Source organism: Camarhynchus parvulus, chromosome 5, assembly GCF_901933205.1.
Source record: "Camarhynchus parvulus chromosome 5, STF_HiC, whole genome shotgun sequence".
Classification (NCBI taxonomy): Eukaryota; Metazoa; Chordata; class Aves; order Passeriformes; family Thraupidae; genus Camarhynchus; species Camarhynchus parvulus.
This window is the reverse complement of record NC_044575.1, coordinates 9,497,355-9,510,034: the sequence shown is the minus strand read 5'-3', so window position 1 is coordinate 9,510,034 and position 12,680 is coordinate 9,497,355. Positions and strand designations below refer to the sequence as shown.

General features: G+C 64.4%; 3 protein-coding genes across 4 annotated transcripts; 1 reads left to right on the top strand and 2 right to left on the bottom strand.

Annotated features, from left to right (window-relative positions):
• The first annotated feature begins 4,634 nt into the window (after positions 1 to 4,634).
• On the top strand, positions 4,635 to 6,642 carry CHURC1 (churchill domain containing 1). Its single transcript, XM_030950582.1, has 4 exons — positions 4,635 to 4,715; positions 4,844 to 4,979; positions 5,717 to 5,787; positions 6,217 to 6,642. The coding sequence occupies exons 1-4, from the start codon at positions 4,677 to 4,679 to the stop codon at positions 6,307 to 6,309; spliced, it is 339 nt and encodes a 112-aa protein (XP_030806442.1). The 5' UTR covers positions 4,635 to 4,676; the 3' UTR covers positions 6,310 to 6,642.
• A 543-nt stretch (positions 6,643 to 7,185) lies between these two features.
• GPX2 (glutathione peroxidase 2) lies at positions 7,186 to 8,290 on the bottom strand. Of its 2 annotated transcripts, XM_030950580.1 has the most exons (3): positions 8,204 to 8,290; positions 7,803 to 7,973; positions 7,186 to 7,724 (listed from the first exon to the last, which is right to left on the bottom strand). In XM_030950580.1, exons 1-3 carry the CDS (start codon positions 8,288 to 8,290, stop codon positions 7,374 to 7,376), a joined length of 609 nt encoding a protein of 202 aa, XP_030806440.1. In that variant the 3' UTR covers positions 7,186 to 7,373. The 2 variants fall into 2 exon arrangements, with proteins under 2 accessions (XP_030806440.1, XP_030806441.1); XM_030950581.1 differs by lacking the exon at positions 8,204 to 8,290 and having other exon boundaries at positions 7,803 to 8,027.
• Positions 8,291 to 8,946: 656 nt separating this feature from the next.
• On the bottom strand, positions 8,947 to 12,438 carry RAB15 (RAB15, member RAS oncogene family). The gene is made up of 7 exons (XM_030950579.1): positions 12,275 to 12,438; positions 10,984 to 11,044; positions 10,782 to 10,842; positions 10,616 to 10,693; positions 10,449 to 10,538; positions 9,482 to 9,547; positions 8,947 to 9,372 (listed from the first exon to the last, which is right to left on the bottom strand). The coding sequence occupies exons 1-7, from the start codon at positions 12,396 to 12,398 to the stop codon at positions 9,217 to 9,219; spliced, it is 636 nt and encodes a 211-aa protein (XP_030806439.1). The 5' UTR covers positions 12,399 to 12,438; the 3' UTR covers positions 8,947 to 9,216.
• Between the last annotated feature and the right edge of the window lie 242 nt (positions 12,439 to 12,680).

Here is a 12,680-nt window from a genome sequence, read left to right as displayed (position 1 = left end):
GGTCCCAGTGTGCCCCGGCCCGGTGGCCGTCGGCTACCGGTGAGAGGCCCCTGGGGGACAGCAGGACCATGAGCATCAGTGCGGCCACGGTGGCTCACTGGCCCTGCGGCACGTGCGGATTTGCGGCTCAGAGCCTCGGGATAAGCTGCTCAGAGGGATTTAGCCTCGCCCCACCCAGGTGTTGGGGGGGCACCTGGCAGCTGCCCTCTCCAGGACCACCGTGCTGAGCCCTGCCGAGCTGTGCTAATGGCTATTTACGGTGCTGAGTCCCCACCCCGGTCCCTCTGCCCAGCTGAAACCCCAGCCCAGGTCCCCAGAGGTGTCCCCCCAATCGTTGGATGCCCCCAGGGAAGGGGCTGCTGCTCACTCCCACCCTGACCCCTGCACCACACAGGGGCTCCAGCAGCACTGGTGGCAGAAAGTGGGTGACAGCTGCCGGCAGGGGGGGGCACCCACCCCCGGGGACATTTGAGACACAGATAGGACGTGGCTGGTATCTAAAAATGCCTCTGAGCAGCTGTCGGTGGCTGCTGGGGCCCCTGAGGGGTGCGAGGAGATGGGCTGGGGCTCCCCACAGCCAGCAGCAGATCCAGGACCTCTCCTGCAACCCAGAGCTGCACAGAGCCCTCAGTAGTGAGTGCCAGGGGGAACCCCGTGTGCCCCAAATCCCTGCTGTCCCCGTGAGCTGTGACAACCCGTGGGCCCCCAGGTCCCCCTTGGATGCCCCGGGCATCCCCCATGTCCCCCCTGGCAGGGTTATCGGGGCGGCCCAGGCTGTGCCACACCCCAACTCCGCACCCTAATCAGGGCACCACAGGCAGGGCCTTGGCTTGGACCTGGAGGCACCGGGAGCGTGCAAGGACGTGGAGGAGCGTGCAGGAGTGTGGGCAGCACAGCAAGGACACTCAGGAGCACACCAGAGTGTGCAAGTGCGAGGAAGGGCATGGAGAAGGGTGGCAGGGTGTGTACCTGTGAGCCAGGACACGCAGGGACTTGTCACAGCATCCACATGTGAACGAGGGCATACAGAAGTGTGACAGAGTGCGCCTGTGAGCAAGGACACACAGGGACGTGCCAGAGCGTGCACAGGTGAACAAGGACAAGTAGAAATGTGCCAGAGTTTGTATGCCTAAGCAAGGACATGCAGGAACACACCAGAGCGTGCATGGGACACACACGACAGGCACTCGCGTGGGTGCAGGGCCATGCAGATGTGTACCAGAGCAGGCAGGAGGGCAGCCCCTCATGCCATGACTCCATGCCTCTGCCAGAGCACCCAGCTCACCCTGGCAGGAAAGCCTTGTGGGAGACCAAATCTGGGGATTTTGTCCCCAAAACTTCAGGGACTGCCAGCAGTTTGGGTGTGCTAAGTTGTGTCTGGTCTCTGCAGGAGAGACCAGGTCTGACTGTGCCCCCGACAACACGGCAGTGAGGCCATGGCTGCGAGCATCCAAGGAGGAGAAAGAGGAGGAGGAAGAGGAAGAGGAGGAGGAGGAGGAGGAGATGACACCGAAGGGAGCCACATCAGGCCCATGGGAGCATTCCGAGCGCGGGTGCTCACCCACCCTTTAAATCTCCCTCCGCCACACCGGCGCCTTCCGAGCATCCCTCCCTGCCACAGCCACGCCGCCACCAGCACCCGCCACCCGGGAATTGTCATTCCTGCCGCTCAGCGTGCGGAAAGCTGGGAATGCCAGCATGCCGGCCTCGCCGCCAGCATCCTGCGGCCGTGGCCCGGGCAGCGTCGCCTTCCCCGGCCAGCGGCTCGCCTCGGTGAATCAGCACTTCCCGGTGAGGGGCTGGCAACGTGCCACCACCACGGTCCCCCCGCCGGGCATAGGGAATGTCCCCCCACACCCCAAGGGCGGCCAGGGCAGCGGTTGGCACCTGGCACTTATGGCACCCTCAAACCCATTCCCTGGCTCATCCCTCACAGCCACAGCATGCTGCCAGCAAGCCCATTTCCAGTGCACAGAAACTCATCAGAATCGCCCAAAACACCCCAAAATTCTGACCCATCACTGCCACCCAGAGCCTGGTGTGTCCCCATTGCTCCACTTCACCAAAACACTTGGATTTGGCATCTCCCCCACGTCCACAAGCAGCCCTGCTCCGGCTGGGAAGGGGCAGGAGCCAGGGGGCATCCCCCCAGCCCCCCAGCAGCCCCCTGCCTGCCAGGCGCGGGGCCAGGCCCGGGAGCAGATGGTCCCTCTCGGCACGGCCACGCGGCACAGCACGGGGCACCTGGGCATGGAAAGGCACGGCATAGCTCCTCCGGCAGCGCTGCCCTGCCCCGGCCAGGGCTCCCCAGCCACACTCCCACCCGCCAGGAGAATTTGGGCTTCCCCAGGGCCACATGCCGGCCGTGCCAGGACTGTCCCATGTCACCCAAGCCGGTGACACGCACACGTGCTGACACTCCACAGACATTTTTGGCTATAAATAGGCCTCCCCTGCGCACGGTGCTAGCTGAGCCCCGCTCCCTTCTTGGGAGCTGCCCCCCCTGCACCCCAAAACCACGAGACAGTGCCCCAAAAACACACGATAGCTATAAAATACTCCGTGGGGGGCCATGCTGGCACCCGGCAGGGTTTTCTGAGTCTCCTGTGCTTGCCACCGTCTTCCAGGGCACCCCAATCCCCTGGTTTGGGAGCTGGAGATTTATAAAGGGAAAAGCTGGGAAATCAGGCCTGGGGGAGCCCTGGGTTATTGGGGTGAGGGTAAGAATTCCCCCAGCCCAACACCTACCCTTGAGCATCCTCCTGGCACCGGGACAAGGGGGACCAAGGGCATGGCACCCCGAAACCCCTTCCCAGTAACCCTCCAGTTTGCCCAGTTGCTAAAAACTGGGGGATGAAGTGGGTTGGGTGATGTGTCCCACCGAGACCCTCAGGACTCGGCTTTTCCACCGTGTCCCAACAGTGCTGGGAGCACCAAGGACTAGTGTGGGGAGCCCTCCAGGGGTTGGCACCCCAGGAAAAGTGTCCCCAGGGTGTCCCCACTCTGTCCCCGGGCTGTCCACAGGGTGTCCCTAGAAAGTCACCGCCACTCGCCCGCCCCGTCCTTCCCGAGAGCAGCCCCGAGGGACGCGGGGTGACAGCAGACCCCCCGCCGCGGGCGAAAAGGGGGCTCAGGCTCCCCGGAGGGCTCTTCACCCTCGCCACCAAACTTTCTTCCGTGCCCCCCGTCCCCCCCCGGTACCGCGCCCGGTGTTCGGTGCCGCACCCCCCACCCGGTATCCCCGGGGCGTGCAGCGCCTGCCGGTGCCCCCCCCGCGTGTCCCCGGGGACCGGCGCCTCCCGCTGTCCCCCGGTCCCTCCCGTGCTCCCCGGAGCGGCGCATCCCGGTGCCGCGGGGTCTCACCTGCGCGGGGCGGCGGGCGGGCGAGCGGCGGCGGCGGCGGCGGGGCCGGTGCGGGAGCGGGGCGGGGGGAGCGGAGCCGCCCTGCACCGCGATATAAATAACATTATCTGGGCGCGCAGGGACATTCCTACGCGGAGCCGGCGGCGCTGCCCGGCCCCGATAGCCCCGCTCCCCCCGGGAGGGCCGGGCCGAGCCGACCGGGCGGGCGGGGACGGGGATGGGCGCAGGGACGGGGACGGGGACGGGCCGCCCGCCCCGCAATGCAGCACAGCGGCGCCCCCCGGCCGCCAGCGCCACCGGCACCGGCAGCAGCACCAGCAGCACCGACACCGGCAGCACCGGCATCGGCGGTACCACTGGCGGCAGCATCATTGACAGCAGCACCGGCGGCACCGGCACCTGCGGGCTGCGGAGAGGCGCAGCGCCCCGCCGACACCGGCGGGGGTCCCCGGCCACCCCCTCCGGCCAGCCCACGTGTCCCCCGCTGGCCCTGGATGCCCCCCAGCTAGTCCCAGGCACCCCTCAGCTAGCCCTAGGTGTTCTCCACCAGCCCTGTGAGTTCCCCAGCTCGTCCCAGGCACCCCCTAGTTAGACCTCTGCGTCCTCCAGCTCCTCCCGGGCACCCCTTAATTTGTCCTGGGTGACCCCCACCAGCTCTGGATGTCCCCCAACTAGTCCGTGGTGTCCTCCATCTAGCCCAGCAGTCCCCGGCTAGCCCTGGATGCCCCCCAACAAACCCAAGCCGCCCTACAATCACCCCTGGGTGTCCCCCACTATCCCTGGATGCCCCCCAGCTAGTCACAGGCACCCCACACCTGGCCCTGGGTGTTTCCCACTAATCCAGAGTGTCCCCCGGCCGACTTCCAACACCCCACAGTTGGCCCTGAATGTCCCCCAGTTAGTCTTGAGTGTCTCCCACTAGCCCTGGGTACCTCGCAGGTCTTCCCGGGGTCTCCCACTAGCCCTGGATAGCTCCCGGCTAATGCCAGGCAGCTCCCAGCTAGCCCTAGGTGCCCTTCGCTAGCCCCGGGTGCTCCCCAGGTCTCTCTAGGTGTCCTCCACCAGCCTTGGGTGCACCCAGGTAGCTCCAGGTGTCCCCCACTAGCCCTGGGTGCCCGACTATCCCCGATCCCCCCAGTTATTCCCGGTTGCCCCCAGCAGCCCCACGGCCCCTCAGGCCGCGCCCATTTATTCAAGCCACGCCCATCTCGCTTCAGGCCACGCCCACACCCAGCGCCTCGGCCCCGGCTCCGTCACTGAGCTCCGCCCCCCGGCGCAGGTCTCGCGACATTTGCAGGGGAGGGCGGTGCGAGATGTGCGGCGGCTGTGTGGGCACCGAGTACCCCGAGCGGGTGAGGGCGGGCAAGGGGGGCACCGGCACCGGCACCGACACCGGCACCGACACCGGCACCTATGCCGGTCCCGGTCCCGGTCCCGGTCCCGGTCCCGGTCCTAGTCCTAGCCTGTGCTCCCACCCTAGGGTACCACTTGCCTGGAGGGCGGATCTTTCCTCCTGAACTTCGTGGGGTGCGCGCAGTGCGGCCGCCGGGACTTCGTGCTGGTCAGCAACCGGGCTGAGGGCCTGCAGGACGGGGAGGAGATCGTCACCTATGACCGTGCGGTGGGGGACACCGGGGGGGTGAGGGCTCGGGGGGGCTTGAGGGGGTGGGGGAGCCTTTGGGGTCTTGAGGGTTGGGGGCCCTGAGGGGACCTTTGGGGTTTGGGGCTCTTGAGGGCGACATTTAGGGGATCCCTGAGGCATTCCTGGGGCTTAGGGTTCGCTGAAGGTTGGGGGTCTTGAGGGCTATGAGGGGTCGGGGGTCTGGGGGTGTTGAGTATTGGGGGAGACCTTGGGTCTTGAAGATCTTGAGGGATGCTGAAGGCTCTGGGGGAACTTTGGAGTCTGGAGCTTAGGCGATCTCGAGGGTTAGAGGGGGCTGGAGGGGACCCTTGGTTTTGAAGGCTGGGGGGCACAGGTCGAGGGCTGGGGCGTGATGGGGTGGGGGGCTCAGAGATCAAAGGAGGGGGAGGCCTAAAGGAGGATTAGTTTGAGTAGGGAAAATTTGGGGCCCTGATATTCGGGGGTGGTCACTGAGGGTGGGAATGGTGGATGCCCAGGGTGGAGGTCTCAGGTTTTAGAGGGAGTATCAGGGAGCTGCTGATGGGTATTAACGGGGGGTGAGTTGCTGTGGAAGGAATTTTGGGGGCTTGATGTTTTAAGGACAGGGGTATCTATGGCCTGGGAATGAGGGCAAGCATGGAGGATTGGGGCTTGTCCCAAGAGATTGGGACTGGGGGGATACCCCCGGCATGGTGTCCATGTCCTCTCACCCCACTGTCCCCTGCCCCACAGACCTGTGCAAGAACTGCCACCACCTGATCGCACGCCATGAGTACACCTTCAGTGTGGTGGATGACTACCAGGTTTGTCTCTTGTCCCCCAAAAGCCCTTCCCAACTCTGTCTCTGGAATTCCACACCCACCCTTCCACGGGCTGATTCCCACCTTCCCTGGGACAGAGCCTTGAAGGATTCAGAGCCCCATCCCTGTGTTCAGGGCTACCTGGAGTCCCCCCAGCACCAGTCCGTGCCTTGTGGGAGAAGCCCAGCTCACCTGGCATGGGAATATGGGTGATGGGAGGGGGCTGTGACCCCCATTCCTCATTCCTGGCACATCTCCTATGCAGCAAAGGGCTGGAAAAAGGGCTCAGGGGAGCCGGTGGGGCTGGAAATGAGATCCCCTGGCTCTGATTGCAATCGGGGATCAGGTACCAGATCTGGCTCAAGTTTCCCTGTAGGGGAGCAGGGCTGTGGCAGCTCCCCTTTTTCCAGCCCCCCCTTTTCCTTCCCCCAGGAATATACCATGCTGTGCCTGCTCTGTGGCCGTGCTGAGGATTCCATCAGCATCCTGCCTGATGACCCTCGCCAGATGACCCCGCTGTTCTGATCCCTATGTGTATCTCGGGATGAGCTTCCAGGAGCTCTGGGAGATCCTTGGATCCCTGGCACTGTATTTCTGGGGACCACACAGTCCCTGACATGATTTGCTCCTCCAAACTTCCAGCCTGGATGCAGGGAACACCCAACACCGGATGCTCCCATGTTTCTGGAGCCTTTTGGCTCTGACCCTGACTGCAAGGATGGGATGCAGTGCCACAGTCCAAGCTCCTGTGTGCTGAAGACATAAAGGGGTCCCCAAAACAGGATCCAAAGGGATTCCCACCCCATCCTGCCTAAGGAACCCTCGTATGTGGGGTAATAAATGTGACGTGTGACAGCTCGGTGGCACAGGCAGGAGTATTTTGGGAGTGGGCTTCACCCCCTGGAGTTGGTGAAGGGTGTTGGGGGCTGATGCAGGAGACTTTTTCCATCCCAGGAGCCTGTGGAATTCCTCCTTGGCCCTTCCCAGCACTGGAGAGTCCACTGCACTCTCCCAGTGCCTTCCTAAACCCTGCAGAGAAAGAACTTGGATAATTTTCCCTTCCCACGGAGTTGGTATGGGGTCACTTCGCCCTGCCCTGGTGCTTGGAACCTGGCCCTGCCCTGCTGGGAATTCCCTATTCCTGAGACGGGAAGGCTGGGTGTGGGAAATCACTGCCCTGGGGTGGGTGAAGTGTTGCTCTTGGCACCCGGCCCCAGCAACACCCATGGGGAACTGGGTGCAGCCAGCCTGGCACCCACCTATCCCTGAGCCTCCATTTCCTGGATCCAGCCTTTCTGGGCTGTGTCCTCCTTCCTGTTCCCCCCCAAGAGCCCCCAAAAACCACGTTTCCAAAAACCTCACGGATCCATTTACACTCCCAAAAACCACGTGGATCCAGGCACGCTCCCTGCGGCTCATTTATTGCTACCAGCCCACGCCACCCCGGTGGCTCCAACCCTCTGCCCCCATCAAGCCCCCTCCTTGTGGAGGTTTCAGAGGGGGCTGTCACTCTGCGGAGAGCTGGGGCCATCCTGGGGTGACATCAGAGCCAGGATTGCACCAGAGCCAGGATCACACTGGAGCTAGGATTACTTGGCCAGCTTGAGGAGACGCTGGATGTCGGGCTCCAGCTGGGCTGTGGGCACACGGGGGCTGTAGCGCCGGAACGGTTCCCCCTCAGGCCCCACCAGGAACTTCTCAAAATTCCAGGTGATATCGGAGCGCCGCACAGGGCTCCAGACGACAAAGCGGGGCTCGGCCATCAGGTGTGCAGGCTCGTCGGCCGGTGCGGGCAGGTGAGCCTTGAGGTAGGCGAACACGGGATGGGTGTCACTCCCGTTCACCTGGCACTTCTGGAACAGGGTGAAGTTGGGCTCGAAGCCACCCCCGGGCCGCACGTGCTTCAGGGTGTTGAGTATCTCCTCGTTGGTGCCGTTCTCCTGTGTCGGGGAAGGAGAAATCCAGAGCCCTGTGTTTCCCAGCTCCTCACCCCCTGCCTCCTGGCCCATAGGACTTACCTGGTATCCAAACTGGTTACAGGGGAAGCCCAGTACGACCAGCCGCCGGGGGTAGCGGGCTTGGAGCTGGTTGAGCTGGGTGTAATCCCGCACCGTGGTGCCTCAGAGTGAAGCCACGTTCTCGATCAGGACCACGCGGCCCCGGAAAACACCAAAATCCACTTTTTCCCCCTGCAAGGAGGTGGCGCTCAGGTCATAGAAGGACTTGGCGATGGGGACGGTCATGGCTGCAGGCGTGCGGCTGCTTGTGCCCTGTGCCCTGCGCCGCCTCTTAAGGGCTTCCTGGTGCTCACGTCATGGTCCAAAGGTCTCCAGGCCCCGCCGCGGCTCAGGAGAAACCTGAGCTGCCTGTCCCACCCATGGAAGGAGAAAGGTGGCATGGGGCCAAGGTGATGCTCTACCTGCCTCAATAATTCATGGCACGGCGCGCTGCGGCTGCTCATCCTGCTGCCTGCGGGATGTGGGATGCTCCCAGCCTGGCACAGCATGTTCCCGAGGGTTGGGAACGACGGTGAGAGTTGGGGAATAACGGGAGTCAGGGAATAACAGGAATCTGGGAGCTGGGGCTCTGTGGGGGAGAGGAGGAGGGGACAAGTGTCCCAGTATTCTTCCTTGCCTGGTGCTGCCATGGCATCACCTCTGGGGCTTCCTGTGCTGCCCATCCCAGTGCCCACCAGTCCTGGGGCCCACTGGTCCAAGTACCAGCTCCACCCTTGGGCCTATCTGCTATGGTGCCCACTGTTGTCACTGGGTGCCCATCCCAGTGCCTGGCAGCATCCTGGTGTCCACCTAGATCCCAGTAGGTTCCACTATCTTAGTGCCCACCATCATCCCAGTAACCACGCATCCCAGTCCGCCACCATTCCACTGCTGGCTCATCCCAGTGCCACCACCAAGTTTTCCAACCCTGTTCCCACAGCTGAGGCTGAGCTGGTAGCCCGGCAGGCCATTGTGGTGGCCATGGCACTCCATGGGCACCATGCCCCATGTCCCTGTGCCCAGCCTGGAAAGGGGACACCATGCTGGCAGCCCCAGATCACCCTCAATTATTGATCACCGCTCGAGTGTCCATGCCCGGGCTGTGCCTGCCACCATGGCATCCTGCCCACAGCCCCCCTGGAGCACACGGACCACCAGCCCCTCCAGCATCACCTTTATTCTGCAAACCACTGTGTAAAACCGGGGGTCCCACGGGCACAGGGTGGGCACACAGTGCCTGGACAGCCCCCACCCTACCCGTGAGCCAAGGAGGGCACAGGTGCCAGGATGGGGACCCCCCCTTGCCACGCTCCCTGTCCCTGGAACAGTGGGGAGTGTCCCGTGTCGCTCCCCACTCTGTGGGGGCTGCCTCAATCCTGCCCCTACCATGCCCCCTGACACAGCCTGGGGAGGAGGGGTCGGGGGGTCCCAGCCTTCAACACCAGCAGGTTTTGGGGGTGTCCTCGCTCCCCAGGGGCTGCTGCTCATCCTCCTCCAGCCGGGCCAGGGTGGGGGCGCGGGGCAGCCCCCGCAGCTCGTCCAGCTCCTTGCGGTGCGCCTGCAGCACCAGCTCCGTCAGCCGTGTGAAGGACTGTGGGAGAGGGGTGGGGTGAACCTGGGGGACACCTCCAGTAGCCCCTGACCTCTCCAGCCCCCCAGGCCAGCCCCAACCCACTCAGAACCCCCCAGTCCCCTCATACCTCCTTGATGTTGAGGTTGCTGCAGGCACTGGTCTCGTAGAAATCCATCCCGTATTCCCTGGCCAGCTGCAGCACCAGGGGTTTGACGGGGCCGGGGGGTAGCGTGATTTGGGGGGAGGGGGGATTCAATACCCCTGCCCCCCCTCACTGGAACGTGAACAGCCGGGCATGGACAGACAGGAGAGTTGCGGGGGAGGCTGGCATAGGGGCACACCTGGGTTGGGTGGTGGGTGCAGGGGGCCCTGGGAGGGGTGCTGGATGCTTTGGGGTTCAGAGGTCACTGGGAGGGATACTGGGAGGGGTTGAGGGTTGTTGGACACCCTGGGGTAGCACTGGGCAGTAAAGGGGTTTCCTGGATGCTCTGGAGCTGCAGGGGGAGATCAGTGGTCCCTGGATCCAAAATGCAGGAGCGTGGGGGGGGTCACTGGATACAGGTAGGGATGTTTGGGTGTCCCTGGATATGGGTAAGGCTGGAGGAAGGTTGTTGGGGTCCATGTGGAATGCAGGGGGGGCTTGTGGAGGGTTGGGCCATGCTGGGATTGTAGGGTGCACTGGGTGCTTTGGGGGTCAAGAGGTCCCAAGGGGGACACCAAGGAGGTCACTGTGTGCTTCAGGGGTACAGGAGACCATGCTGGAAGCGCAGGGAGAGGTTAGGGGTCTCTGAACATTTTGCAAGTGGGGAAGAGGGAGCTTTGGGGATGCACAGCCACTGCAGAGATGGAGGGGAAGAGGGTTCCTGGACACTGGGGGAGCTGGTTTTGGGCTGCCTGGGTACAGACTGCAAGAGGATGAGGGTTCCCTGGTCATGCCGGGAGGGACTGGGGAGGCTTGGGGGTCCCAGACAGAGGTAGGGCTGCAGGAGGGCTGTTGGGGTCCCGAGTGCAGAGGGGGCTCAGGGAGAGGCTGGCCATGCTGGGGGTGCAGGAGGGGTCCTGCCCCCTGGGGGCACACAGCAGCCCCCGCTCACCTGCAGCCCTTGCTCTTTGGGCACTTGCCTCTTGTGCTCCTCGTCCGCCTTGTTCCCGATGAGGATTTTCTGGACGCCATCGGGTGCGTACTGGGCAGGGGAACAGTGTAAGGACCCCCCCCCCACACGGCTGGGGAACCCCCAGACCTCCCCTCGTGAACCCCCACCTCATCCACGTCGCTGGCCCACTTCACGATGTGCTGGTAGGAGCGCTCACTGCTGATGTCGTACACCAGGAAAATGCCCTGCAGGGGATGGGGGGCGGCTGTGGATACCCCAAAATTGTGCCTCAGTTTCCCCTCTCCTGCATACCAGGACGGGGAGCCCCCATACCTGAGCCCGCCGGTAGTACTGCTTGGTGATGGTCTGGTACCGCTCCTGGCCAGCTGTGTCCCTGCCCAGCGACAGCAAGTCAGTGCCACCACCCATGGCATGAGCTTGGCAGGGCTCAGCCCTTACCTTGGCAGGGGCAGCAGGACTTGCACCCCCCGAAATTTCTTCCCTCTTGCCCCTGGGATCCAGTGCTGCCACTCACCAGATCTGTATCCGCACCTTGATCCCATCCACCTCGATGGTCTTCATCTTGAAGTCGACACCTGGGATTGGAATGGGGTGGGGTGTCCTGGTGTTTCCCTTTGCAGGTGATGCTGTCACTGGGAGCCTTCTGGTCCCCTCAGCCCTCCTGACCCACCCATGCTCCACCATGGCCTGGTGCTGGTCCCCACACCCAGTGCCAGGCCTTGCAGGAGGCCCCGGTGCCAGGTGCTGATCCGGGTGCTCCCAGTTCCCTGGTGCTGTGGCTGTCCAGTTCTCCCAGTTCCCCAGCGCTACGGCTTCTCGGTGCTGTGGCTGCCCAATGCTCTCAGTTCCCGGCTGCCTGCTGCTCCCAGTTCCCCTGTGCCGGAGGTGCCTGGTCCTCCCGGTTCTCCCATATCCAGGATTTCCTGGCTCCCTGATGCTCCCGGTTCCCTCGAGCCGCGGCATTCCAGAGCCCCCGGTTTCCCAGTTTCCCTATGCTGCAGCTTCCCGGTGGTCCCGGCTTGTGGATGCCCACAGTTTTACTGTTTCCCGATGCCCATTTCTTCCCGGTTCCCCGGTGCTGCGACTCCCGATGCTCCTGGTTCCCCCGCGCCCACAGTTTTCCCTTTCCCTGGTGCCCGGTTTTCCCGCTCTCTGGTTACCTGTTTCCCCATGTTCCTAGTGTTGCAGCTCTCCAGTGCCCACGGTTTTCCCGTGCCCACCACTCCCCGGTTCCCACGACTCCCTGGTGCCCTGGTTTCCCGTTTCCCCGATCCTGTGGTTTCCCGGCAGTTCCTCGGCAGCCCGGGTTTCCCCGATGCCTACGGTTTTCCTGTTCCCTGGGTTCCCGTTTCTCGGTTGCTGCATCTCCCAGTTCTCCAGTTCCCACGGTTTTCCCGCTCCCCGGTTGCCCATTTTCCCGTTTCCCCGGTGCTGCGGCTCCCCGGTACTCACGGTTTCCTGGTGCCCACGGCTCCCCAGTTCCCCGGTTTCCCTTTTCCCCGGTAATGCGGCTCCCAGTGCTCCCGGTTACCCGGTGCTGCGCCTCCCCATTGCTCCCGATTCCTTGATGCTCCCGGTTTCACGTTTCCCCGGTGCCGCGGCTCCCCGTTTCCCCGGTGCTCCCGGTTCTCTGGCTTCCCGTTTCCACGGTGCTGCGGCTCCCAGTCTTCCCGGCTGCCCGGTTCCCCGGGGCTCCCGTTTCCCCGGTGCTGCGCCTCCCCACTGCTCCCGCTTTCCCGATGCTCCCGGTTCCCCGTTTCCCCGCTCCCGCCGCCGCGGCCGCCGTGCGCTGCCGGTGCCGGTACCGATGGTGGAGATGTGGGCGGGGTGGAACTGGTTGTCGGTGAACCGGCAGAGCAGGCAGGTCTTGCCCACGCCCGAGTCCCCGAGCAGCAGCAACCGGAACAGCACGTCGTACTGCTTGGCCATGGCGGGCCCGGGCCGCCGCCGCCGCCGCCACACCGGGGCCGCTCCGGGGCCGCGAGCTGCGCCGCCGCCGCGCCGGGCCGGGCTGGCACCGGGGGATGCACCGGGGCGGGGCGGGGCGGCGGCGGCGGCGGCGGGAGGGGGCACCGGGAGGGGAAACGAGGGGGGCGACACCGGGGATGGACCGGGGGACGCACCGGGGAGCGGGGAGGGGACACCGGGGATGCACCGGGAGATGCTGTGGGGAATTGGGCGGCGACGCGGGGGATGGACTGGGAGGAGAGC